This window comes from Varroa destructor, unplaced genomic scaffold (genome assembly GCF_002443255.2).
Source record: "Varroa destructor unplaced genomic scaffold, Vdes_3.0 BEIS01000002.1, whole genome shotgun sequence".
In the NCBI taxonomy this organism is placed as follows: Eukaryota; Metazoa; Arthropoda; class Arachnida; order Mesostigmata; family Varroidae; genus Varroa; species Varroa destructor.
This window is the reverse complement of record NW_019211455.1, coordinates 46,940,567-46,967,445: the sequence shown is the minus strand read 5'-3', so window position 1 is coordinate 46,967,445 and position 26,879 is coordinate 46,940,567. Positions and strand designations below refer to the sequence as shown.

At 39.4% G+C, this 26,879-nt stretch overlaps 2 protein-coding genes and 2 long non-coding RNA genes across 15 annotated transcripts in view; 3 read left to right on the top strand and 1 right to left on the bottom strand.

Moving 5' to 3' along the window:
- The first annotated feature begins 4,249 nt into the window (after positions 1-4,249).
- On the top strand, positions 4,250-6,460 carry mRpL13 (mitochondrial ribosomal protein L13). The gene is made up of 3 exons (XM_022789539.2): positions 4,250-4,349; positions 4,606-4,886; positions 5,408-6,460. Exons 2-3 carry the CDS (start codon positions 4,642-4,644, stop codon positions 5,718-5,720), a joined length of 558 nt encoding a protein of 185 aa, XP_022645274.1. The 5' UTR covers positions 4,250-4,349; positions 4,606-4,641; the 3' UTR covers positions 5,721-6,460.
- A 561-nt stretch (positions 6,461-7,021) lies between these two features.
- Positions 7,022-22,325, bottom strand: mRpS23 (mitochondrial ribosomal protein S23). Of its 2 annotated transcripts, none has more exons than XM_022789536.2 (3): positions 22,138-22,325; positions 7,758-7,952; positions 7,022-7,369 (listed from the first exon to the last, which is right to left on the bottom strand). In XM_022789536.2, the coding sequence occupies exons 1-3, from the start codon at positions 22,260-22,262 to the stop codon at positions 7,117-7,119; spliced, it is 573 nt and encodes a 190-aa protein (XP_022645271.1). In that variant the 5' UTR covers positions 22,263-22,325; the 3' UTR covers positions 7,022-7,116. The 2 variants fall into 2 exon arrangements, with proteins under 2 accessions (XP_022645271.1, XP_022645272.1); XM_022789537.2 differs by lacking the exon at positions 22,138-22,325 and adding an exon at positions 8,359-8,492.
- LOC147757899 (uncharacterized) lies at positions 8,381-19,864 on the top strand. 11 transcript variants are annotated; one of them, XR_015321536.1, is made up of 4 exons: positions 8,381-9,039; positions 11,198-11,315; positions 17,113-18,094; positions 18,532-19,864. It is a non-coding gene; the product is annotated as an uncharacterized LOC147757899 (long non-coding RNA). The 11 variants fall into 11 exon arrangements; XR_015321535.1 differs by having other exon boundaries at positions 8,381-10,464; XR_015321534.1 differs by having other exon boundaries at positions 8,381-10,436; positions 18,532-19,863.
- Positions 22,326-22,435: 110 nt separating the features above from the next.
- The window catches only part of LOC147757898 (uncharacterized), a 5,829-nt gene continuing 1,385 nt past the window's right edge, over positions 22,436-26,879 (top strand). Inside the window, exons 1-3 of the long non-coding RNA XR_015321538.1 lie at positions 22,436-22,746; positions 25,916-26,000; positions 26,548-26,636. This is a non-coding gene — a long non-coding RNA (uncharacterized LOC147757898). The remainder of the gene's footprint in view (positions 22,747-25,915; positions 26,001-26,547; positions 26,637-26,879) is intronic.

Sequence of the window (26,879 nt, the reverse complement as noted above, 5' to 3'; positions counted from 1 at the left end):
AATATAAATAAAAATTAATAATTACATGCAATTTTTGTATATGCCGACGAGTTCTTCTGGTAGTCGTTTTTATTTATTCGCCGTTCACTTCGATTATGGTTTTCACTGGGAACCTAAACTGCTCATTAAATCATGTGCAAGAATGACTTTTTTGAATGTGCTAATAACTTAGTTAATAGTACTATAAGTAATGAAATATTAGCACCTCTAAACTTGCTTAATTCTTATTCAAATATTTGCTTGCACTTATAAATGCAAGTAGATCTTGCATTTTTTAATTGGAAAACACTTTGTTCGCCAAAAAACAACCAACATTTCTATGTTTTTAAAACAGAAAAATAACAGATACAACTTTTGGGCTGATAGTCGGTCAAAAGCTGCTTCAGCCTATGTAGATTAAGGTTCTACACATGTTGAGTAAATTATTGCTCCATTTTATGAAAAACGCTTTTGGTCCGGCATCCGGCCTCTTGCATAGACTTCTTCGGTTTCGTTCCCGTTTTAAAATAATGCCCTTGGTTTTTTTGTTTCATGCTATACAAGTAATGCAATGAATTGTGCTAATGGTGTCCGCATTAGCGCTTACTGGACCATCCAATTTTGACTGTGAAGGTTGACGTATTGCGCTCTTCTCAACTGCTGAAGCGCAAGCACCGGTTCGCATTCGAAGTGCTTTTATTACTAAATACTTAAACAAAATACTTAACAACCTAACTAGGCAGGGGGTGATCATTATTAACACTGAAGCATGAACAGATCAAAGCAGGGAATTAATCCATGTTTGGTGCCTGATGTCTGCTCCGGCCGTCCAGTCAAGTGTTGCATGCAGCTAGGAAACACAGAAGTGTTTAAGTGATCGCTCAAGAGGACTGAACCCAATGAGTGTTCGAAGGGAGCAGGTCCTTTGCTGGGGAAGATGGCAAAAAGTGTCAGAAGTGATTCGGTTGACTTTGCTACCGTCTTTACAATCTTTGGAAATAAAATGCCTCTCGATACAACTGGCTGCTGTGAGCTAAAGGATGACACTCGGTGTATCATGCGAAGGATTTTTCGAACAGACGTTGCCAGTTGCTAAATACGATTGTGACTCCACACAGTTGTTCGTAAGATACTGGCTACAAGCCAAGCTATGTCACAACGCTATTTTCCAAATAATAAAAAATGTCTGTCGTACTTGATCGCGTTGAAGGACGAATCGACGATGGCGACACGAAGTCATATGGAATTACAGGTCCGAGATGTTCTTGCCAGGACTTATTCATTCCGAGTAACGTTTGTTTTTTAATCACCGTTGCGGAGTAATGCGACTTCGTTTTTTAATCACTTTTGCAAAGTAATGCACTCGCTTTCCTAATACTATTCCTATATTATTGGGTCACCCATAATTATATAAAATTATAGTATGTCGTGAACGTCTCGCATACTTTTTACTGATGTACTCATAGCCCATACGATATCTGTTGCTTATCATCTCGCATTGCAAGTATTTACTGTAGAAATAAAGAATGTAAGCAAGGTCACAATAATTAGATAAGTAACAGTAAAATGTTAATAATATTAACTACAGCTTATAAACAAGTAATATATTTTCACATAGTAATACAAATGATATTTTCATCATTTTTATTATGAGCCCTATGCCTAATCCCACCCTCTTATCTTTTTCTACTTGCAATTCCGTACAAACGTGCTCCACGAAACGGTTTTTCATAAATTAGAATAACATCTTTTAACTAAATTAGATAACGATCGAATGTGGTTCTTCTCTATTATTACGCTGATTTTATTATATTATTAAGCATTACTTACCTGACTTTCTCAAGTTTATCTCAAACGAATCATATTTGATTCTAAGTTATTGATATTTAATATCAAAAACACCTTACACCATGGCAACGTTGTGGCGTATGATGAAGTAGAACACTGGCGATGTTAGCATGTCTTTCAGGGAAAAAGAATTAAGAAGTATGGAAACAGTGTTTATCATTTTTAATATTTACGGTACATTCCCCTATGACCCAAACTCACGCTCTTTGACACACTCCCATGTTTTTTGTGGTATTTTTGTATAGGCCCTTTATATATTACGGTCATCAACTCTCAAAGCAACAAAACGGTTTTTAAAACAGATTCAACTTCTTTTGTTAAATATGTACTTTCGGTAAAGCAAATATTTTCCTTTAACACCAAGATTATAATGTTTCGGTTTTGACCTTCAATTTAATTCTTATACAATATTTTGGCCTATACAATTATATTATTAAATATTAACATACGGTTAATGTAGCAGTTACTATGCAGCGTTAATATACATTTAGCGTGATTATGTAACGTTAGCAGAGAAAAACGGCGTTCACTAGCTCCTTTAATTGAAAACTATCTCTACTGTACCTAAAAAGAAAAGTCCAAGCTTATGCTATCTCCGATTCGAGGTTTATGAACCTTTATCGTGGAGGGACGATCTGATTTGTGCATTGAAACATCTTTGTAACAAAGTATAACTAAAATACGTGTAGAAAAACGTCAAGATTTAGGCATTGTCACATTGTCATAACAAACGCGAGCTTATCAACTAAAAACTAACATAACTCTGTTTAACTACTATTTTATAGTCAACATAAATATTTCCTAGAAAAGAATGAAAATAAAATGGTAAAGATGTCATATTCATGTACCATACGAATTATATATATATATCTTAACAAGCTTTAAATTTTACTTATAGATATTAAGCTTCGAGATATGCCAGTATTAATGCGACTTAGACGGCCGGAGAATACTAATCGCCTACATAACGCTACTACTAATCGCCTTTTGAGTACATAACGGCTAAACATACATATTTTTGTCGCGCGAGCATCGTCTGCATTGCTTGGCGGCGACACAATTACAATACCTTTCTGAAAGGTAATCATATTCAGTTCACTTCCATAAAGTAGACACCGTTGTGCACCCCGAAAAGTTGCACTGCGATATTACTGATATTCATGACTTTTCTTCTAAAATTTCTCCTAATTACTCCAGCTACCAAATTAAACGTATCATACATTCCACAGGTTCAATTCAACATTTTCTTTTAACTTCATAACTAGGTATCTCGGTTTGACTGACCCGTTCGGTGGCCGTTGTCGTCACCGTAGTCGAACGCTGGAGCAGTATTTCGTCTATCCCAGATCAATGCTGGCTGTTTTGCTGCAGCTTCGGATAATCACAACCAGTTGACTCACTTTCTTCTTCAGATCTGCGGGCCTTTTTCCTTGTTCCTCCTTACACGTTCAGCTCCGACGGTGATCCTGCATTGGGAGCTGGCTCTAGGATAAGCTGGTTATCACTGCTGCTGGTGAGGGAACTAACCGCCCGTCAGACTGGGCTGTCATTCACAAAGTGAGACGTGCCTCATAAACAGCCAAAAATCCTCCTAATGTACATCCTTCGCTGTATTCGATGGCTGCTATTAGAAACGGATTAAGGCACCGCCAGAGATTCTCGCAGTCGACGTAGTAATGGCATTTTTCTGTGAGCATCAGAAAATCTCATACTCTTTCGTCGCTCTAACCTGGGTTCAGAACGTTTAATTACCCATTTACGCACATACGTAGAGGCCGCAAAATAACAACAACAACAACTTGAATTTCATAGGCTGATTTGAAGGAAGAATTTTCCGTCAATAAAAAATCTAGTACAAGAGTTGAATGAAAAGCTTTCCAGTGAGCCGGAGGCGCCTTTGCGGTTGCAGTTTGTCGTAAAGTTCCCCGAAGAAAAATACTGTTAATCGGTGTCGGTAGTTCGCACTTAATATGGGGTGAGAATTGACAGCTGAAGTCTATAGGCTACTAGCGATAGCAGCTGTTCTGCTCCAACCTGATCCTTCACTATTTTCCTATGCGGATCCAAATCTTTGCAATCAGTTTTCGGCGTTGGAGTCGATTGATAGCTCCACTTCAACACACCGGCAGTGGACATTGGCTTACATCCATGCCTATGAATTGGTTTACAACAATAGCTTGGCTTGCCGATTGGTCATAGTGTTGCTATACACTGCATAAGTTCGGAATTGCGCAGGCACAGCAGAATTCAGGGATAATTCACAACACAACACGATATGGTGAAATACACGAGTGTCGAACAGCTCCGCATCGTACCGTTTCAAAGCATGTCATGGCCTCTGAAAAGCGCATTGCAGTTCGGAAATGAGACAATTGGAAAGTGCAATGCGTTTATGGCGAGGCTTAATCAACGGAACACCTAGTCGGATGGTACGGAATTCTGGGCTACTCCAGTGTTGTTGTTTATAGTTGGGGAAGGACGACGAGACAGCATGTGTTGATTTGAGCTGCGCGTATCGGATGGTAGAGTAGTGTTCCTTTACTATAGCCCTTTCTCGATGCGGGGAAACCGGTCGACCTCTGCATTAAAAGGAAACTTGATTAATGTATTTTATTGAATTTGATTTTCACTAGAAAATCGTGAATTCAATCTGTTAGTACTGGTGCAATGGAGAAAAATAATCTAGGCGCATGGTAAAACACAGGTCTATTAAGCCGCCGTTTTCCTAGGCAAAGTTTCACTAATTTTAAGTGAATCTGTTAACTATTTTTCGTTCAGCTGGACGTGTGAGGAATCCGTAGATTAGTAACGGAAATGAAGCTTACGGCGAAACTCTTGCGGACTGTGCAAGCGGCGGCCGATCAAAAATTGACATTTACTCGCCAGTGGCTTCTCTATGATGCCCGGCACCAAAACCCGTTTGAGAGTTCCGAACTCATTGCGGACGTCTTGCAGGGCAAGAAGAAGCCCATGTTTCATCCGATGCTAGACTCCGGAGATCACGTTGTTGTGATCAACTGTAAAGAAATTGCGATGCCATGGTATGAGTGGAAGTTCAGGTAAGCGTATGCGGGCAACATCGATACTCAACAAAATATCTGGCATTTATTGCTTTTACTTTGTAAAAAATGTGTTCTCATCTCAAATTCTCACGATTTTCTCTTGTAATACTTTCCTGGTATCGTCTACTATGCAGGAGTCTGCGTTTTTTCAAATGAAAAATCTCCTCCATTGTACTAAAACAGTATGTTGCTTATCTACAGAGTATTTGAACATGCGTCTACTTCACAAGACTAGTGGTAAATGTAGGTGTCTTTTTTGGTTAAGAATAGTTGAATACCTTGTTCACAGACCTTCGTTTCGTATTTAAGGTTTTTCGCCGCCCGGCTTACGTGACATTTAACACATGATTTACAAACGTATTATATTAAACTGAAAATTTCAAACTCTATATGAAGTTTCCTTCTAAATATTATCACGTTTTGAGACTGCTGGAATTTTCGACAGTATTCGACCAATCAGAAATTTAAAAGTATGCATGTATTCTAAATGGCGTTATTCATCATTCCTTCTGTTGTAGGATGTATTATCATCATACTGATTACGCTGGCGGAGCATCTTGGACATCGGCATGGGAAATGCACGATAGTAACCCAACTAAAGTAATGGAAAAAGCCGTTTATCGTGCTATTCCCGGAGATCTCCTTCGACGTTTACGAATGTCGCGACTTCATCTGTTCGCCGACGACAAAATTCCAGACAATATTAAGCAAAACCTGAGCTACCAACTCCGGCAGCTGAAATCAATTCCACGTAAGCTAGAGGAAATACCCGAGGAAGAGCGAAAAAACTTCCCGAAATTGTTCGAGCACCCACACGACTTTGTTTTGTAGCTTTGAACAAATATTTAACGACATTTGTCGTGACAGCACTGAATAAAGGAGTTGCGTTTTACTTTTAGGAAATGTTTACACTAACAGTTGTCGATGTGTTGATTTTGTAGGTGTAAATGCGGCCAGGACCGGTCGATTTACGTATATTTCGTACATGGTTGTAGTTTATTAGGTAGGGGCAAGTATATTCTAAAGGCCTTTATTGTAAAGGGTACTTCAAAGAACGTGTAAAATCCATACATCTAACGCTCATCGTAAGACAACAATAATCTTTGAAGATATGACAATGTGGGTAATGGAGATAATAATATCATAAGTCGTTTCTCAGGGTTATATTCATAATCAGTCCCCTACTGAGGAACGCGCACTAGCGATAGTAGCATTAGCAGTCGCTGGTTAGCTAGCAGTAGCTAGCAGATCTTTTCGCGGAGTCGCTTTAGAAATACGTCGAGATCCAATGGCAGCTTGATCTGTTATAGAGACAGTTCAAGAAACATAGAGTTCAGCTGAAGTTCATTGAACTTCACATATGGAATTCACATATTGAAATTCACATGTGATCCCGCAGAAAGTCAGTTTTGCATTGTAGACCTCGACATCAACGTTCCAAAAGGCTTTTGTTAAAATCTGGTCAATAGTGACATTTTCTGAAGAATGTATATGATGCGAAAAAAAGGTCTTCCAGGATTTGAATTTCGGCCCTCTCATCTATAGCAATAAACATACCCATAGATTAACGACCCACGACATTTTTTATTTTAACGACCGAATTCATTATTTACGAGTTATGCAATACAAAGAAACTTGTAAAATTAATGTGTCTTTTGAAATACATAAAAATTAAAATTATAACCAGTAACCCATCATCTACCAAAATTACATTTGTTTAATATATATCAAAGTTTTTCAATGCCGAAGAGAGTTTAACAAGCATTTCTATTTCGTTAGAATTTAATAGCTTCTCAATGTTTTTTTTTAGGAACTTGTTGCGATGGATAAAAGGGTAAAGACAGAGCGAGTTTTATACTAGATTGGCAAAAAATGTGTTATAAAAAGATAAAGCGCTTGGTAGCTTTCTGTTGACTCTGTTAACAGAAAGCTACCAAGAGTCAAGTCATTTTTATACCCCTGCTAGATATAGTTCACGGTCTAAATGATACGCAGCTTGAAGAATTGACCTGGGATAAAAGAAAAACTAGATAAGTTATCTGAGAATGTTTCTCTGTTTGCCATTCTGATCTGTAATACTTCTCTTGCCCTAATGAATTACTACAGATTAAACAATCAGTAATACACACACATTAAATACATTTGTGTTTTTATTAAAAGTATGTTACTACCCTATACACATACTAGACTGGTAACTAGTACATATGAAACGAGCTGATGATTTGTTTCAAATGTCATTTTCTATATCTGTATGTTTTGCGGCATGGGTTTGCGCAGCAGCATCGTCTGGGACAACTACCCGGGGTCGACCTAATCTTTTTTCAGTCTTCCGTACCGCACGGAACTTCTCGACGGCACGAGCGAAGGCCTCCGAATCGGAGCCGGTTTCATTCAAGGCAGTGTTGTACATTTTCATAAATTGCTCCGGATGACTACGACGGTCAACCTCTTTTGCAAACTTAGCGCGAATGATGTCCTCTCTAATATAAAAAAAAAAGGGCCAGTGTTATTATCTAGCGTTTTTGTAAAGATGCATGAGACTTTGCGTGTAGATATTTAATTTTAGACATGGGTTATTTTTTTTGCTGAGTTTTACCGTTATCTAGCGGATAAAATAAATGTTTGTATTTCGTAAAAGTTCAAAGTTATTACAACAGCTTAACGGTATCACGGTGTTTTGAGTCTGATATAATTCAATATCGATTTGGTTTCTAGTGCTTTTACCATTATTATTATTCTTTGATATCCTCCGTAGATGGCAGATAAGGAGTCAAAACAACCTTCTTTTGGACTTTAAACAGTTAAATTTCAGCTGGTTAACTTCTTGCCGATTGTCTCACAGGGTAAACAAGGTAATTTAGTGCTTACTTGTACAGTATGGGTCGGATTGGATTAACTGGTGGTTCCTCGCGGAAATACAGCGGTTCTATTTCGGGTGGGTACGCGTTGTATATATCGTACCAAATTGGACGGTCCTTCCACTTCATGCCACCGGCCCGCAACAAACCCCTGGTACGTGAGAACACTGTACCCAATTTCTCAACCCGAGACCCGGCCATAAGCCTAACGAACACAGTAAACACGTTTATGTAAATTCAAAGGTTTGAAACAGTTTTGCCCCTGATTTCTTTCGATCTGAAATGAAGTGTTGCTTCTGATCTAACATGTATATCCTAATTACACTAACATTAAATTTTACTTTTTCATTCATAACCTTTGCTATTAATTTATGTTAATGATTTTTTCTTTGATCACTTATTTGGTAAAAAAGTATATATGATAAAACAGATCGTGCGTTTTACGTTATTTCAAACGTATCATTATTTCAAAAGAACTCCCTTGAGCGGCCTATTAGTGTTGTTATTAGTAAACAAATGGGAACAACTGTATATTTTAAAATAAAAATTATAGTTAAAACACATGTTTGTGAAGAACATTATTTTCTCTGCACGGTCTATAGAAGACATACATAAATAGTTTTATCCAGATTAGAAGTAGAATATTCTCACGGTGAAATCTGTAGAACATGAAAAGTGAATCCAATAATAAAAAGCAATATAGCAGAGCCGATTTAACGACGCCGATATCGCAGAACTCCGTCAAAAAAACATACAACGTCACTGAATTGGCAGGCACGTATTAGCTACATTCATCTGGGTACTGAAATCATACGGCATCAAATGCTGCTTTCGATTTTCACAACTGCAGCTTGCTTTTCACTAAAATCAACTGTTTTATCCGCAACGACCAAGTGTACTACTTAGTAAGTGGTCTTTCTCTCCCTACACGGTTATACTTACTTTGCGACAATTATGGTTGATTCAAATCTGTACTGCAGAATAATTTGGGTGTTCACCCGAGGGAAAAAATTTTCACTATAAACAGCGTTACACTACCGCTACATCAGTGTTTCCACGCACCTAAACAGAAAAGGCATGCGGCGTGATCCGTCGGTTAGTGGGAAAATAACGGAGCTCGGAGTTAGCAGTGGTACGTGGCATGCGATACCACGTCCCTGATAGCTTAGTGCGTAACGTATTTAATTGCTAGTCTGAGGAACACGTTGAGGTCTAGGCCCGAAGCAGAGCGTGGAAACACTTCGTTTCGTGTTGGGAGTTCGCTACTTGATAGAATAGCTAACGGCGATACCGTATGTAGGGCTCGACAAATGGAGATCTGCGAGACCACACAGGCTATTGAAAGTTGATATTGAGACCGAACTATTGAAAATTTTTCCACCAAACTTAGCAAAAATAACATAGTAATGGTTATTTTAAGGACAAAAGTTGATTGTAAAGTTGAAAAATGACATACATGTACGAACTAGCAAAACGGATAGAACTGTAAAATATCTATCAGTGTTCCAATATATATTGCATGAACGTAAAATGTAGCTTTGGAATGAAACAGATTATTTTCTAATTCATTTTAAAACTATTACCATCACAGTCTTGCTTTTAGTTTACAATACAAGAGGTTTTTTGTTTAATTATATAATAATAATAATATATATAATAAGTAATATAATAAGTAATAATAATAAAATAGTAAGTCTTGCATTATTAATTAGCTTTTTGTGACTACTTTGTGAATACTATCAGTAAACCCCATTTCCTCTTTACTTAGTGACTGCACATAGCACTAATTACGCAACACTAAGAAACCTCATAATCTGAAGCGGCAGGTTTAACATTGCGGAATAGAACAGCAAGCTAGTTACCGTTAATACAAATTCACCCTGAGCTACATACAGACACAGCTGTGTCAGATCACAAATGTTTGTTGCAAAAATAAACTTAAAAAAGTGCTTCGAGTTTTACGCCCGCTACTTGTTATAAAGCGTCGCCCCGTATGCCTCGCATCTTCCAGAAAGAAACGAAGTATGCTTACGTCGGGTTTCGAACCTGAATACAACGTGACATTTTGTAGGCAAACATGTTAGCATAGCGCATTGCGCAGACAGCGAAAAACAGAGAACTAGGAACACGATATAATACTATGCATACATTTGCCATTTAAACCCAAAACCTCGTATTGAAAGGTTAAACGGCTATACAGTATTACAATTAATGTTTGCGTATCTTATGCCTCGAGTGCGTACATGCCTATGAATGAAATAGATTCAGGCAACAATTTGATTTGGCAACCCTGCCAATGCGATCGTAGACCGCGCAGCCTCTACTGATAGTCTCAGCATAATAATAATAATATTAGGATACTGATTTCTCTCCCGCAACCAATTTTCTGGCTATCTAGCGATCTACCGCTTGGGGTAGCTAAGTTGAATGGAAGAAGTCAATGGTCTCCTCGAACAGGCCTTATCAGCATCAACAACATCACCATTAATAACACCACTACTGCCGTCGATAAGATGCACTTTTACCAGCGGCGATAGCGAGGTTAGCCGTACGCTGCCATTGGATTCGATCTCTGACATTTGTTGGGGCCCACATTCTGCCAACAGAAGTGTTGGCAAGCGATGCGCATTGCGCGACCAAACAGCCAACGCTGCTGCCCTTTTTGCGGCGGTAGCGGCATCATTTGCAGGTGCGGCATGACTCATCCCCACGCCGAGGTATCCCATGTGGACGTGTAATAACTAATGCTGAAGGTGGCCGTAGTCAATATAGTGGTAGTGTTCGGAGTTGATTCTCGATTGCTTTATTTAACCCTGAGTTAAAGAGATTGCCTGGTCATGGATGGAAAAGCTGCATGCGTAAATTTGCGAGGTGCCAGGCGCCTCTCTTTTCCGATGAATCGTTTTAAAAAATCATGAACGATAATTGTGGTAAAGCAATATGATTCAGTGGTTTAATACTTATTTTCTTTTTGGTTTACTATAGATGTAAATAAGTATAAAGATGTACTGTACTTTGTCCAAGAGGATATCTGTTGAGTGACATTAATCTAGATTCAATTATATAATAGACTGAGTCCAAATATATTAAAAATAACCTAAGTTGAATTTGATTACACAGAGGCTCTCTATGGAGCATGCATGGTATCGAAGGTATCTTGGTCAGAGAATTTTAGACAGGCTTTATACCATTCACGAAACACCGCTAAATTGAGAAACAGCGAAAGTATATAAAAGTACTCACCAAAGTAAACATATGCTTTATTTCTTACCTCTTCATATGAAACGTATGTGTAGCTGAGTTTTTCCTCTATCTGAAAATATGAAAAGCTAAATGTTTTCTAGAATAGGTATTCCCTAAAGCACAATTCCTTTGAACATTTTCATATCGAGCAGCAATATTCCACTTACATAAAACTAAGTTAACAAATATCCTCGTATGTTTCCATAGGCAAATAATCTTCAAACCCAAAATGCGATAGGGACCCCTCGGTTCGGCGGGACCCACAAGGTACTAAAATGAGCCACTTCACGACAGCCAGATCTGTACTTCTATACGCAAAATTCATGTGAGTATTGCATTTTCCTAACTAGACGCCCAGCGGGTTGTCTGATCGGTCCGAAAAAGGCGATCACAACTGAACAAGCGGATTCCTGCTTGGGCTTTATCATTGCAGTGCGTCGCAATCTTCCATTTTGATCACATCAAACAGGTGCGATAACCGTACGAAAGCGTAACAAGCCGCGGTTCTATAGCCTTATGCTATTCTTCTTCTATGCGACTTGCGAACAAAGAAGTCGGGTGTGCCAAATAAACATCGGCTAGATAAGCTCTAATGGTACTTATTTGATTATGCCCTTCATTTCCAATGACCATAAATCAATAATCGATTGCTATTAGTATTGACTTTACACACTTTCGTGATCTTGATTCATACTTTACTTGTACCTACAAATGAAGTAACCGGTTGTTCAGATCGCTCTGTAAACATTTAATCGTTTTAACTACTCTCGTCCGTATTATTTATTCCAAGGATGTTCAGTCCAAACATCATTAGACTGGCGATACCCTCGAAGCGAAAAATAAGTTGATTATGTTCAGTAACAAAAAAAAACACTGTTTTAAGAAAGATAAATAAACGATCGCATTAATTTTTTTCCTTAACCACTATTGAATAGTAGTCTAACGCAGAAATTGGCTAAATACCACACGCGCTTTGACTAAAGTAAGCACTATTTCCAGGCATATGTTTCAATAATATTTTTTGAAATAGATTAAACATTCTGCATTATAACCAGGGCAAAAATTCCGCAGCGATTTGAACAATGTCACTTCAAAATTTTACATGTTACAGCAGCAGAGAGCGACATAAAAATTAAAAGTAACAGATTGAAGTGTAGACTCTCAAATTTTTAGGTAACATTCTTCAAACTGTCAAGAAATGTTTGCATCAGGTCATATCAGTTTAAGTATTAGCTAGCAGCTCGACGTTCGGAGCTGTCGATTTATGTTCCTCGAAGCGATTTTCGCTACGTTTGGGTTCGATTGCGTTCTCTTTGCGACCCTTGCGTTTACCAGAACTTACGTTAAGCTATCCGTGTGCTAGAAGTTGATGCATGACAATGCATAGGAAAACCTCTATTTATTTAGATTCAGCAAAGATTATTATGGGATAATGATTTAAGCATGTGAATAAGACAAAGATTTTTGGCCGAGAAGTAGCTTAAAATAATTGATACAGACAAATCCCATATGCTTAGTTACTCCTTTATAGTTCACCGTGAAATGCTAACAAATGCAATCATACTAACAGTTTGACGCGAAACATACTGCGAGATAAGTATGAGTGAGTGTCGATCGAACAATGCAAAAAAAATCTTAACCTAATAAAAAAAAATGTCAATTTTAAGCAAAAATGTCTAATATTTTTTGCTTAAAATGGAGTAGGCTTTGCTGAATGTCGTAGGAAGACTTAATTCGACTTCAGATGGCGGATTGGTCTTACACTCGTTCACCTGTCTAACGATAAACGGAATCAATGGAATGCGTAATCATCAAGTTGCATTAATTATCCTCTGTTAACGATTGTTGAGAACCATTGCGTTCAACTAGAGAGTTCCGTCAAAATTGAATTATTAATAGAATTGTTTATTAACAGCTCTTTCACAGTGTCATATGCTACAAAACAAAAACTAAAAAAAACACAGCAAGAGTTAGCAGGCACTAGCATTTTGAGCGTTCGTAAATGGTCATCATGGCGTATTGTTACCATAATAACCGTTTAATAGATCCCCTAATGGGAACCTAGATCAAACTAGCAAGACTCAAATAAGGGTATCCTTGATGCTATAGGGAAGAGGTGGATTCAAGAACTTGTACAACAAAAAAAAAGGCGAAACCTTTTTTTTACTGTACAAGTTCTTGAAAAAACCTAACATTTACACAGTCACAGAAAGCTCTGAAGATCTTTTCTGTGTACTGGAACTTTAAAGACGCACGAGAACATACGTAACAACAGTATATGGGCAGATTCCAAGGTCGATAATTTTCTTCAAAGTACTACCGTTTTTGACATTGTGGCATTTAGAAACGGTACTTAATAACAATTCCTTTACGAGACTGTGACAAGCAAATATACCAAAAGTTGCTTTCGTAATATATTCAGATCATATGCCGCGTAGACATTATTAACTAAGTTAAAGGCTTTCCTTTTCAGATGCTTCTGAGCTAAGTTAGTTCGGCTTCCTTCGTTTAGAATACATGCGATACCTTCAGCTATCATATTTATTACATCGGATGATGTGGAAGTCTTTTGCCAGTCTTGAAAATAGTCGCATGATAGTTCGATAGCCTTCATTTTACAGTCGATAAAAGATCATTGTGTTTCCTAAGCTGATCAAGCCGACTTCGAGTTTGGGGTGGCATTCGTTCTTGGCCTTGTCTTTCACTGAGTCCGTCGACGCCGCTGCAAGTGGAGTTGCACAGCTCATCTCTGAAGATGTGGACTTTCATAGTTACCACCATGTTGGCAATAGCGTAAACTCCAACCTGATCATTAATGGCTTCTTGCACCTCTACGAAGTTGGTTTTAAAGCATTCACTACGGAAATAATTGCGCATGAGCTGGTTACAGTAAATATGGTGTGGATCGCAGAGACTACGCTTTCGGTGTAATCGAATATGAATTTCATGCGATGGAAATGATTCCGGTGAGACCGGATGCATTGACCATGGTGCGTCCGAAGGCGTGAACTTCGGACGCACCATGTCAAAAAGCACGCTCATCCTAAGGTGTTTCTAGCGAATGCTGGTGGTTCATAAGAAATGAAGGTGATGAAGGAAGGTGTTAAAGTCAAGGGCGCGAAGGCCAGGAAATGGATTAAGTCGTCAAACGGCGCTACGATGTTTATTGATTATGGTTAACCGTATAGGTAAACAGATGAGTTTTGATGGAGATAAACTGTTGCGAGCATCCTATATGGCTTATACGGCTAGATAAGATCCATTTTATCTGAATAGAATGTGAAGAAATTCGCGCAAAATTAACACAGCTTCATCAAATCTAGAGAAAAAACTAGCGGTCCCGTATTTCTCCGATATCCCCGTGAATAAACCTGAGCTGTTGTTTCAGATATTGCTATTTTATAAACAAAAACACGTTAATCAAAATACGGAGCCAGTTCAGAAATAGGATTTTCTAACGCACTTAAGACTAATAGGTCACATTTTGATAAATCAACTCCCAGTTTGAAAAATATGTTCCCTATAACAGCTTGTTAAAGGTAAGACGCTCAATGGGCAAAATGTACTTATACTGTACAATAAAAATGTAAAATAGATTCAAAACGGGCGGTGTAAAAAATTATGTCTGAGAATGTTGGCCTATTATATCTTAAAAACTGGAGGTTGCTGTCTTCATTTAATTTGTTACTGAGGTGTGCGTATTCCGCGTAAAGGGTCAGAGTGTTTCATCAGTTTTGTGCAAGGTTGCTGTTAAAAACAGGTTGAAAGTTTACCTGATTAAATAAGGTGACAGTGTATAGGAAGATCGTGAATTGATATGCTAATATCCTCTGAACCAGAGTTTGCATTGGGAACAATCGAAGCATCATCGAGTGTCACAGTCGACCAACAATATAAGTACGCATACACACAAACACACACACACACACACACAAACAGCTAGTAAACATTATCATATGACTTTTATACCGAGGCGTACTTTGAAGAACAATCCCTTTATCTGAAGAAGCACTACGATGTTCTTATTTTATATATTTTAGTGTAATATAAAGTACGTCATTATAACGAATCAGATATGTTGCAAGCAAAACATGCAGGCAAAAATCTGCAACAATCATGCAATAATAATTTATTAATAATGTAACGGAAACCTCTTGTAGAATCTTAGACTGCGATATTTATGTTTCGTAAGGGAACTCATATTCAGGAGCTATCTTCAACCGAACTAGACGTTCTGGAATTTTCAGTCGCTAAGTACCAGCAGCTTGACCTATCTTAGACATCATATTAGGCTTCATTTGTATGCGAAGTCTTAGGTGGTAGCTTTTGAATATTCTTTACTCGAAAACTCAGGCTTCTACTTAGGCCGTTTCCAACTCATATTTTCGCTTCATTCACATATCTATTTAGATGTAGATACATTCATCTAAATACAGTTCTGCTCGAGGGACTAACTCCTCTGAACGCCATGACACGTATCCTTCACACTCGTATAGACCCATATTTACCACCCTATACATTCCCACCAAAGTTACTATCGCCTAACTGGTTTTTAACTAGCTACACTTAAACAGCAAGTTTCCCCAGATGCTACAATTTCGACCACTCCCCTTCCACCGACTATAGGGTTGCAGGTTTTCATCATCTTCGTGTTTGACTGTAGAGCAATAGAATGCAGATCTGAATGTTACTTGTTTACTTAAGAATATTAATTAAGAGCGCAATTTAATATTCAGTACACGCATAGAGGCGTTGGGAACAAGAAAAGAGTAGATCCGGTATCTCTTACATTGTTGACACACCAGCGCATATGATACTGCAGCCCATTGCCACTACCCGGCACCGGACGGTGTTCGAAGGGGCAATGCTCTCGACTTCACATGAAGAAAAAAGCCTTTTTTCTTTAGGATAGCTTTCAGCTCGCAAGCGCTTCGCGTTAGCGCCAAGCTATAAGCTTTTCATCCTCTTCATAGACTTGTGGGTGGCACCTAGATGCTGCCTAACTAATGGTTTGTTTAACTTGGCTACTGAACTCATTCGCAAATTCACCATAGGTAAAGATGTGCGTCTGCTTGCTTGCCCAATGCTGGCTTGCTCTAGAGGTATCAGTAAAGAAGAGGCAAACCCTACGGCCCTAACGACGTCATCGCCTTTGCCCTGTCTCGTCCTCATGCTAACTATAATACAAATGCAAACCGTTCGTGCTCTGGCGAAGTGGGTTAGCTTTTGTTGTTATTGACGTCGGTGCAAAGTTCTTCCTTTTGATTCTATTACAACTGTATTTGCTAGCGGTAGCAATTGCAACAGTAAAAGCAAAGCGCACCCAACCCATCCACTTTTTTTATTCGCGGCGAATTTTTGGACTGCTCTCTGTATCTTGAATCAGCCCTAATCTGAACCGCAAGGTATTGCCTTGGGGGTCGCCTAGAAAGGGGTCCACAGCATTACTAGGCCCACTTCAATTCCGGAGTCCATTGCAGAGTGTTAGCCTCCGATGTGAAGTACTGTATGATATATTACTTTGCATCGGCTGCTAACTATTCAGCCCGTGGGTCTTACTGGACTTATCTGGCTTTTTCTCCAGCGGACCTATGAAACGGTAGGGCAACAATACACCGTAGTAGCCATTTACTAAAGCTAAATTCGAGCTAGAGACAGCCACATGTTCGTGGTTACTAGGACAACGCACTCAGAAGTACTACCCAAGTAATTGCCTTCTTGACCCACCCGCCATCCAGATATTACTTTGTTATATGACAGTTTATCACACTGCTGCTATCGCAAAGGCCTGGCAACCGCCGTAAAAACCGCTGTTAAGCAGTTTTCTCGTAGTCGCCCTACATTTCCACAGTTTCCTTCCTATTCACTAGATCCCCTCATAGCAGACGGTTAACGCATGCAGACGACTGAAAAAATAAGAAGAAACAGCGGTATAGCCATCGTATGGTGAAACTGAAGGATCGCTGAAAGAGCTAAAAAGCTAGGTAAAGTTACGCGTTGGCAAGTTTATAGATAGGCTTTCTCTTTTATCTCTATTTCTATTTTGCTCTCTTTCTCTCGCTTGCGTATAGATCAAAGTTGGTTTACTAATGGTATTTACTCTTGGTGTCGCAACTTTTTAGATCACATATTCACCCCCCTCCCCCCCCAAACCCCGTCAAAGCTTACCAGGTCATCCTATTGTGAACGAACATGAGGCGCAGCTCGTCTGCGCTACGCTGAAGGGCCCCGGGTAAGCAAGCAAGCACATTGTCTTTTATAGGCCTGATGATGCCTGATAAAACGAGCGCTCTTTGCCCGTGGGCTGTGGCAAATATACACACAGACAAGCACACGCGTACATACATACATGCAATGTGAATCCAGAACGCTTTATGGGTGAGCGAAAGCAAAAAAGAAAATCGCCGGAGAGGACGAAGCCGTGGACGCTGTTGGTAAGCTGTAAAGCGAACTCTTCTCGGTTGTTGCTGTTTGTAGACGATATCTTTGGTAAATATGGCCAACTGGTTTACGCAAACAAAAGCAATAAAGACATTCTGCGTTCCCTGTATACTACGAATCCATATAAATACATAGGACTTTAGCGGTCTGTAGATGTAAGGCACGGATACCAGCACTCTCCTTTAAGTATAGGCCGATTCGGAGTTGGAAATTAACTGAGTATATAATAAGTGTTCCTTGGCGGTTTGACACGGGCGTGGGTATAGCCCGCACAAAGTTGAATAGAGCTGACGGCGGTCTGAGATCTGAGATCAGACATTGGGGGTCAAATCCTACCAGATCTTGACTGCGAAACAAGTCGCCTAAAGCATGAAAGCAATATGAAGCTATATTCACGTTTGCCATCAGGTCCGAAATTTCGGGAAGCTTTGTTAATAATCCCTAAAAAAGAATAAGTTTTTCCCCTAAACATCACATAATAGTGGAGCTTTTGTCCTTCACTGCTTTCTTTTAGCGTTGAGTTCTTGCAGGGGAGAAGTGGCAATAGAACGAGGCTACCGCTCGGTGTACGGGATCTTAAGGCCGAGAAGGGAGTGTCCTGTCGTACCCCACTTGTCAGTTTGCCCAGGGTGCGGCCGCTACTGTCGCTAAGAACCCATAGCGGTAAGTAGCAAAGCATCGCGACCCATATGTGTTTTTTAGAGTTCGATTCCCTGATTTCTCAGCGAGGAGAAGGGTGCGCCTTAATCTTGGCGAGTTCACTTTGATCGAGTACGCGATCCATAGATGAGTCTTAGCGGAATCGAGAATCAGCTTGGTATAGCTGATTCCCTCTGAATCTCATGTATCATCTGATATGCTACATGAAATGCGAAGGTTATAAGGGACGCAGGAAATCGAGCCAAACAGGAGTACCGCAAAAAGGGCGGGCATTACCTAGGAAACTGCGCCAGGGCAAAAATTCTTAACGAACGACAGAACACTAAGCGTACCCCAAACTAAAGAAGGAGCCCTATTCCACTGACGACGACAACAACTACGGTATTGTGCGAGAATATCATATGCGTTAACATCCCATTCACAACTTATTTTTTTTTCAGTACGAGCCTGCTAGATAAGAGCGTATGTAACGCTGACTAGCATTCACCGATCTCGTGTATAGCGCTGTTCGACCACCGGGGGACATGGTACGTTGGCAATAAGAAATATCCGATCCATCTCGCTGGCCGCCTGCCCGTTTGTAGATGTGTTTTGGCATGGACGTGTCGGTTATCCGAAGCCGTCACGAACCGTCATCAACAGGTTGGCCAACTCCAGAGGGACTAGCAGATGAAAAAAGGCGGCTAGACTACATATTACCAGACAGCGCTGTAGTGAAAGGCGATGATGGAAAGGTGGCAAGTCCTCGTCGATGGGAAGCAAGCAAATAAAAAAAAAATACTACTTTGTTCTTAAGGGAGCAGCTTATACATGAGGGATTGCTCGGTTCCGAATTCAGCTTGACAAAAGGATTTATAATAATTTTATACCTGTAGAATTGTTCGTAAAGACTATTAAATGTATTGTTAGGTATATGCATAGATACAAAGCCCAATGGACGCGCTTAATGTTTCTGTTTATTTAGTATTCGATATTAAATAACATAGTTTTCGACGCAGTCTATACATATATATATATGTATGACTGAGACGGAAAAACAAATTAACTCGCTCCGTAACTGTATTATAAAAGCGTAAATGCGTACCAATATACATAGCTATTATGTATATGTATTTTTATTTTTAAATTTTAAGACTTAATACCTTAATAATGGACTGCCAAAGCAGCGACAATTCGAAGGAAAAAAAACACCAAAATGCTGAATCTATGGAAAATCACTAATTTGGTCTTTCGCAGTACAAATAGAAATGCATGCGGCATGCGAATATTTCGATAGTACGAAGCGTAGTAAAAAAATGACGACGTAGGTTGCGTATAAAAATATGGGTACCGATAGAAAAAACCCATGAATCTCCGTGGGTAACATATTTACGTAAAACTTACTGGCACGTGGTGGTCTAAGTTCGAACGTAGACGATTCGTTTTACGCTAGAACGAATCAGCCACCTGGACCGAGGACTAATAGCTAAAGTAAAACGTTATACATAAAACATTTTCCTTTTACTAAATAACATGTGATCGTCTACTGAAGCGTTCGCTGGACGAGCTGGAAGGTTTCAGTTAAAAAAAACGCCGTGAAGGGGGCTATAGCGTAACCGTATAGTATAGAAAAACTACATGATTACCATTGATTTGATTGGATGAATATATGGGTTCATATCCTGTACAAATGATATAGTGTCACCGTCTAGTATATGTTTAACTTTGCATTAAATGGTCATCTCTTGAACAGTATCTCTTAAAGATCTCTTGAACAGTAGCACGCAAGTCTGAGCTTATATTTATAGATCATTTACGTGACTTTAAAATATTAGGGAGGATTGGCTCTAGATAGACGTTTTTTAGCCTGAATTCGTTTCTAAAACAATCATATAGTCAAACAACATTACAAAAGCCGAAACGGCCACGAAAAAAAAAAAAATGGTGTTATCTCCCGAGTAGACAGCAGGAACAAATCAGTCAGGTGTCGCTCATTTGAGAAATCTAATTTTTGCTGGGCTCAGTCACAACCACATCGATAGACAGAGAATTGCAGTGTGCAGGTGAGTGACCCTCACAGCGGGAGCAAATCACGACAAGTAAACTTTGTTTGCCAGAGCATTATTTATCATAGCGGGATGAGTTCGTTTGCGAAATTTGATTGAAAGTGAGTTACGCTTCTATACACTTGCAATCTTGTAGGTGTTACGTAGCCAGCGAAGGAGCTTCGATATGCCGGCTGTGTTATCAGTTTCCGTTGGTGGCGTAACATCTTTGCCGACTACACCCCAACACACGTGGTGTCTGGGTTCGAGACCGGGTATAAGAACATTTCATTTTGTGTTAGAAACCAGCCGTGTTAGGTAATGTATAAGGGCTTTTACTAAGCACCGGACGCCAAACACGAAAAACTAATGATTAGCAGTGCGACTCTGGCATTAGTAGACAATTTCCAATATATAATGTTAGGATGTAGGCATAGAAATTATTTGTGACGATGTAGAGTGCGGTAGACGGAGCCCTATCGCAAAAAAAAACTCATCCGGCAAGAACAAATATAAAGGCTAATAGCATCATCTATATATAAACGATTTATACGAACTATATAGAATATAATTATTCTACATATCTACCTACTGATATTAGATTCCACAGAGTCTACAATACGATACAGTCACTGTAACTTGTCACAGATGAACTCTATGCCCACATTAGAATGAGAGTTTCGTATTGGTACACTAATGCCTATCGATATAAGCAGTATCATCTAATCTTGATCACGACATGTTTTCTACGTTACTCAGACACGCATACACAATAATATTAATAGGAACTTGTTATTGGGTTGCCAAAGGCTACACTTCCTAGTGATCAGCACTTGCCGTCACGTTCCGAAATTCCACAACACGGAAAACAGAGCCCATCTCTGCATTTTCCTTTGGCATCAGGTCAAGCAAACTGCCTTACAGTTTACTGCTTTTGACACAGCATCCAGGATATAGTCATATGCACTGAAATATAAACTAACAAAGGAAATTAAATAGCATCACTTAAGTGAAATGCCATGTATCGACATACACAAATGTCCACTCTCAACCATCGAACTCTATTTTGCTTACATGCCAAGTTCTCTACGAAACTTAGTTTTTGAGATCCCGATCGACACAGGTCCGTCCGATCTAACACGCATATTGCACAACTCGCGATTGCAAATAACAGCCTGCTGTCACTCGAGGATGTCTGCTTTTCCTCTCCATAGGAGCCATTCGTTTCTCGTATTGAGCACGCCCCTGACGAACCCCTTATGAGTCTAACTAACGCCGTACGCTTGCTACGGGTCATAGCTTGTATCCTTACCAGCCCACAACTCCTTCCTCTGTGAAGGCGCACCCCAGGCGCTCATCTTCATTCAACCTTTGGAGCACGCGGAGATCTAAACATTCTTGCGGTCTCGTGAACACGCTGTTGGTGCCAAAGCGCATGCGTCTATTTACGAAATGGCCTGTTCTGCATCTTGTGCTCGTGGTAGTACTACGTTGAGCTCGATGGGTCGCCGCTGTTCACTGCGTCATCATGTCCACCGCATCCCGTTCCTTCCTCCCAGGCCCCATCATAAAGCTTCTTGATGGGGTTACCTCAGGTGGTCGACTGTATCACTCGGCTTTTACGCTATTTCAATCCCTCTCAAAGCATTTCTTATCTACAAACGAAGTCTACCAGAGCGGAAACCAATGTCTGCTGTACGGAGTCGCAACTCCCGCATTCTTGCATCAGCAGCATCAGCAGCATCGGCTTTTTCTTACAGTGTCTATGTTGTGTACGTTTGACTGGCACCAGCGATCAATGACTCCGCCGCAGTACCTAGATATTCCCATACGGGATCGTATTTAACTGCCCGTCTCAAGATAAACCTCATGCACGATCCACCGTGAAGAACAAGCTAGCAAGCGACCCCGCAATACAACACAGAGTTATGCCACCGTTCAAGGCACCTGCTGAACCTGCTACAGCTGTCGTTGTCGTCGTCAGTCTATGCAGTTAGTACCTAAATGCAGATGAGCACCTACCTGGGTTCCTCGCGCACTCCAGACGGAATCGAGGAGTATAGAAGGGGTAAGTGACTTGAGAGCTCTGTTTGCAGCTTTTGGATACGGTTATGGTTGTTGATGGGCTTTTTTTTGTAATGATTCATTTTTGCTCACATACCTCCTTCGTTTTAGCTACTTCCTCTACTGAAACTAAAAAGCGGGTCGATGTTCATGCTTGTTTGGCGCTACTAGCAATGTATATCAAAGCAAAACACCAATGAAAAGGGTTATAGATACGCTATTGCATTTGTTCGACGCGGCTTAACAGCCTCTAATGCTCGCGAAAGGAGTTTTACTTTAATCTTTTTGAGCGCAGCATCATGGAGACATAGATGCGTGTATTACGATGATGACAATGTATTAGCTCGACAAAACTGGACAGCGCGTAACCTTGTAGGACAGAAGGGGCCGTTTGATCTGCTGTCTTATAGTTGAAAAAAGAAGGACAGTCGACCTATGGGAGGTTTGAGGGTCTTTTACTACTGTTAGTTTTATCTTGTGACACAAACGATTAGAATAGGTGTCGACTGTGCAGAAAACAGGAACTCTGCTGTTTCAGTGCTCGTTTAAGGATATGCTGAGTGTCAGGTAGTGTTTGAAATACTGAATCGTACATTTGCCATAGAACGAATTATGTTAGCGCTAGGTTTTCGTGTTTAGTAATTTTTCTATAATAATGATGATTCCCATCGCGCAGCACATGTGCAACGCAGTTAAGCAGGACATTGCAGATCTGTGCCGATGCCGTAAACATTACCAGGGCAAAGTTACGATGAATGTATCCTCTTCTATCCATTGTCGTTCACGATCATTTTTCCGGTGAGGAATCAGGACTGCGTCATACTAGTTGAAACAACACATAATAAATGTATGTTTACATTAGAATAATGTATGTTTACATACACATCTTGCTTGCAGCTTTCGTTATGTATCCTACTGTTTGAAAAGTTACATTATCTCCGCAAATGAGCAGAGAACTACCACACAAGTGATAAATAGGGCCAAAGAGGTAAATTTAGTAGCCTGAGTTAACAAATTTACTTTATCATATTACCAGTTCGTGCTAACAAGCTATTTTAAAAACTGAATTTAGAAATTTAAAAAAAAAGTGAACTTATATTAAATTTCTTTAAGTGAAATTAGTTAGTTAAAAGCGGTACAAATTAGTGATGTGCATTACGGGTTTGCCTTTAATGCGCTTACATTGGAAGCGAACGCTACACCCATGGATTTAACAATGCTATAGTCTAGCTTGCAAGCATCCTCCTGGCAAGCGTATTAAATTCACGGACCACGATCTTCTTGACTTAAGTTTTATTTTAACATTTGGATTTGTTGTCTTCAGACGTTTTCGTAAGCAAATATTTCCTAATAAAAAAAAAAACATGCCATTCTTAAAAAGTAAAGGCCGTACGTCGCATTTGTCAAATGTCTGAATCGAACTCTTCTTACAGGCTATCCTTAACTCAATAATGGTCAAATAATCCCATTGGTAAAATACATAACTTGTTTCTGAAATTCGATGTACCTAAGACTCTTCCGCAAATAGCGCGTTCATAGAATGAAGTATATTCTATGAAGTTTCCATTGCTAACGTACCAGTGATGATTTGTCCTAAGTTCAAGAGCTTCATCTAGTTCAGCTCCACTGGCACAAGCATCACAAGGGGCATATTTCTAATACAATCCGATTGCCAGAACCACAAAGCGCTATCAGGGCGCCGAATTCGTCGTTGACTACCTGGTTAGTCGAAATCTCTTCTACTGTCGTCTGTTCCAAGGCCGAAGACTTCTATAGTTCCTTTGATGAATCCTCCCAAATTTTTACCTTTCTCGCTATAGAAATGGCGAATTAACAGCCGTTCCCGAGATCTCGAGTGCCTTCGTATATCGAGTGCGTACTATTATGATCACCGGACGGGTATCGAGTAGTTAGTTAGCAACGCTATCGTTGGCTCATTCGTCCGCCTCTATAGTTAAATGTAATGTCGAAAGTGGAACTTTTTGTTTTGGCCTTCATCGTAGCGCCGTAGAGTTTTCTTTTTGCAAACTGTATAATACTTAAACTGAAAGACTTCTAGCATGATTTCAAATACTTTATTATCGTTGTTTGAATATGTCATTAAAAAAAAAGATAGACCTTCAATGGAATATTACTTTCAGCGAGAGACCTGGCGTTCTAAACTGTAGCATTTTGAAAGGATGTGATCTTTTTTTTTATCATCTAGATTTTTCTTAACCAATTGAGCGTTAGATTTTTTACTAATTAACTGCTGTAGTAATAGTGCATAGTTGTAAAAATGTCAAACGACAATTTTCTAGAACAATACGAAGTCTAATAAACAGTAAAGCCCTACTTACAAGAGCATAGTAGAACTTCCAAAAATTATGAGCAAATTTCGCATGATATCCCCGTTGACAATTCCTCAGAAGTGATGCCAACTAAAAGAGGTATTCATATAATGTATTGGTGAAAAAATCCATTTTGATGAAAAAAAATTGCTGATGGTAATATTTTTGTATCTGACTTTTATTTGCTTAACAGTAATTATAATAAAAACTTTATTAACAAACTCGCAAGTGGAAGACTGGAGCGTTTGTCATGTGATTTTTAGGATTCGGACCGGAAATTCTAAGATTCAAAGCTTGTAGCCTTGCCCTTACGGCTATATCCCGTATAACCAATGCAATCTTCGCTGAAACGAAATATGCCTTGTGCCAGTAACTAGCCAAGAACTTGTCCTTAGTATGATTGCTCTATGAGGATTAGGCGTATCAGGGTTTTTTTTTTCTTTGAATCAGGTCTTCTTGAACCTCTCAAAATAGTGCCCACTGTATGCCCATGAAAGGTATTTGAACAAATTCTCCATAATAGCTGAAACTGCTTAGCTTCACTAGGACCTAGCAACAGATTTGAAACAAACCTCGTAAGGATTAAGTTCCTCATCCATTCATCTGATGCGAAACGGCTCCTCTGATTGTTAATTTCTCCCTGTGTACAACTAGTTTATGCCTCTTCCGTAAGGATGTGGATTACGGATGCGTTGGCGTTTCACTAACCGACATGACTATCTCGGGCCGGTTTGACTGTCGTAAATAGGTTTGCGTATTTTGGTAACACGATTGATTCAATTAATGGTAAGGTGGTCTTATGATGAAGGTACAGATTGCGAATCGATGCTATATCTGAATATAGGCCACAATAATCAGGCATAGCTGCATCTAATCCAGGTTTTATCGGCTATTAGGTAAACATAAGAGGTATGCCCGAGGAGGAGAAATCCTGCTTAATCGATGAAGCCTTTCGTTACAAATAACCGCTCTAGACTAAATTTTTTTATCGTTATACATACAGACCCTACAATAATCGCGAAGCACGTTTTATCTCACAGAAGATTTCAGAAGTAACCATTTAGTAGCTGGTTGAATTTGAGCGAATTATTTATTTTTCAGATATTTTTTACAAGCGATTATTAACAAAGTGTATAACGATCACTTATTTCTATTTTAAAAAATCATCCAACTTCGAATTTAACGACAGCAGTACAGTGGGTCTCTTTAATAAAGGAAACGTTGTCAACATATACTGCCACGGTTGTAGTAGTAAAAGTGGCAAGAAGCGAGACGAAAAAAACAAAATTAAAAAAAAATTATGTTCCAATGGCATTTAACATTACCAAGTCTATATCATGAAATATCGCGTCAAAACGACTTAAAGAACCTTAACTGAGTAGAGTTATCGCTTATTTAAATGACAGGTGACTAATACATGGAGGAGACGTATCCTACGCCTCGAGGAGTGCCCCAGGGCTTAGTGCTCGGCGCTTTTCTCTAGAATGAAGGGTATGATGGCAGCCTGTGGTAAGACTATCTAGATCAGGCCGAAGGATCCAGCCGAGTTTGCTGGTAATCCACCAGGAACAGTAATAGGTAGAATGAAACAGTAACGAACTTTAATCCACTATTAACAATACCTAGGGTATTGTTTACACTTGACCATGACCTAGTAGAACTAGACCCGGTAAAGAAGGAAATGTTAATATTCCCTGAGGTAATACTCCGTGAGCGAAAGATGATACAGGTATTAAACTACGGTCCTATATACGAAACCATCGAATATCTAAGAAAAACTCTGAATGAAACGTGCTGAAATGAAGTATATGCTGATTATGTTACTAATAGAATAATTCATGCCATTTACAACTATTTCCTTTGATACAATAACGGTTATCGTCAGGCAGATCTCAACAGATTTACTGGTGCATGAAAAAAATGCAATAGACCTGAACAGATGTGTAGAAAAAGGAAAACGAGATATATGGGAGTTTCAGCAGGATTAAGTGAGTACAGTCAAAATCATAAGACGACTAATTAAGTAAGTGTGTTACAGAAAAGAAAAAAAAAGAGCATAAAGACGTGACGTTCGGCCTGATGCAAATGACTGGGCACAGATCTTCGGGGACGACCAGTTGCGTATAAGTAAGTCATTTAATGCCGTTTGCGGATACTGCAATGAAGGTGTTCCTGACTTGTGCAGCCTTCGAAAAGCTTAGAAAGGAGACTGGGAACCAACGGATTTCTATGATGTTAGATTCTAGAGAAAAATCAAGGCTCAAGACATTGTCAGTTTGTAGAAAAGGTTTTCAAGAGCAAGCAATATGATTAACTTCCTGTTCTCTCGTTAGCCCCCTTTTTTTTCTGTCAACAAATAATTATATATAT

Bases quoted from the DNA above. Each gene is read 5' to 3' on its own strand.
- mRpL13 (XM_022789539.2), top strand. From the start codon at position 4,642: ATGAAGCTTACGGCGAAACTCTTGCGGACTGTGCAAGCGGCGGCCGAT. The intron at 4,887-5,407 runs GTAAGCGTATGC...CTTCTGTTGTAG, and splicing joins TGGTATGAGTGGAAGTTCAG to GATGTATTATCATCATACTG.
- mRpS23 (XM_022789536.2), bottom strand. From the start codon at position 22,262: ATGAATCATTACAAAAAAAAGCCCATCAACAACCATAACCGTATCCAA. The intron at 7,953-22,137 runs GTAGGTGCTCAT...TGTGTTCGTTAG, and splicing joins GGAGTGCGCGAGGAACCCAG to GCTTATGGCCGGGTCTCGGG. The intron at 7,370-7,757 runs GTAAGCACTAAA...TTTTTATATTAG, and splicing joins ATCCGACCCATACTGTACAA to AGAGGACATCATTCGCGCTA.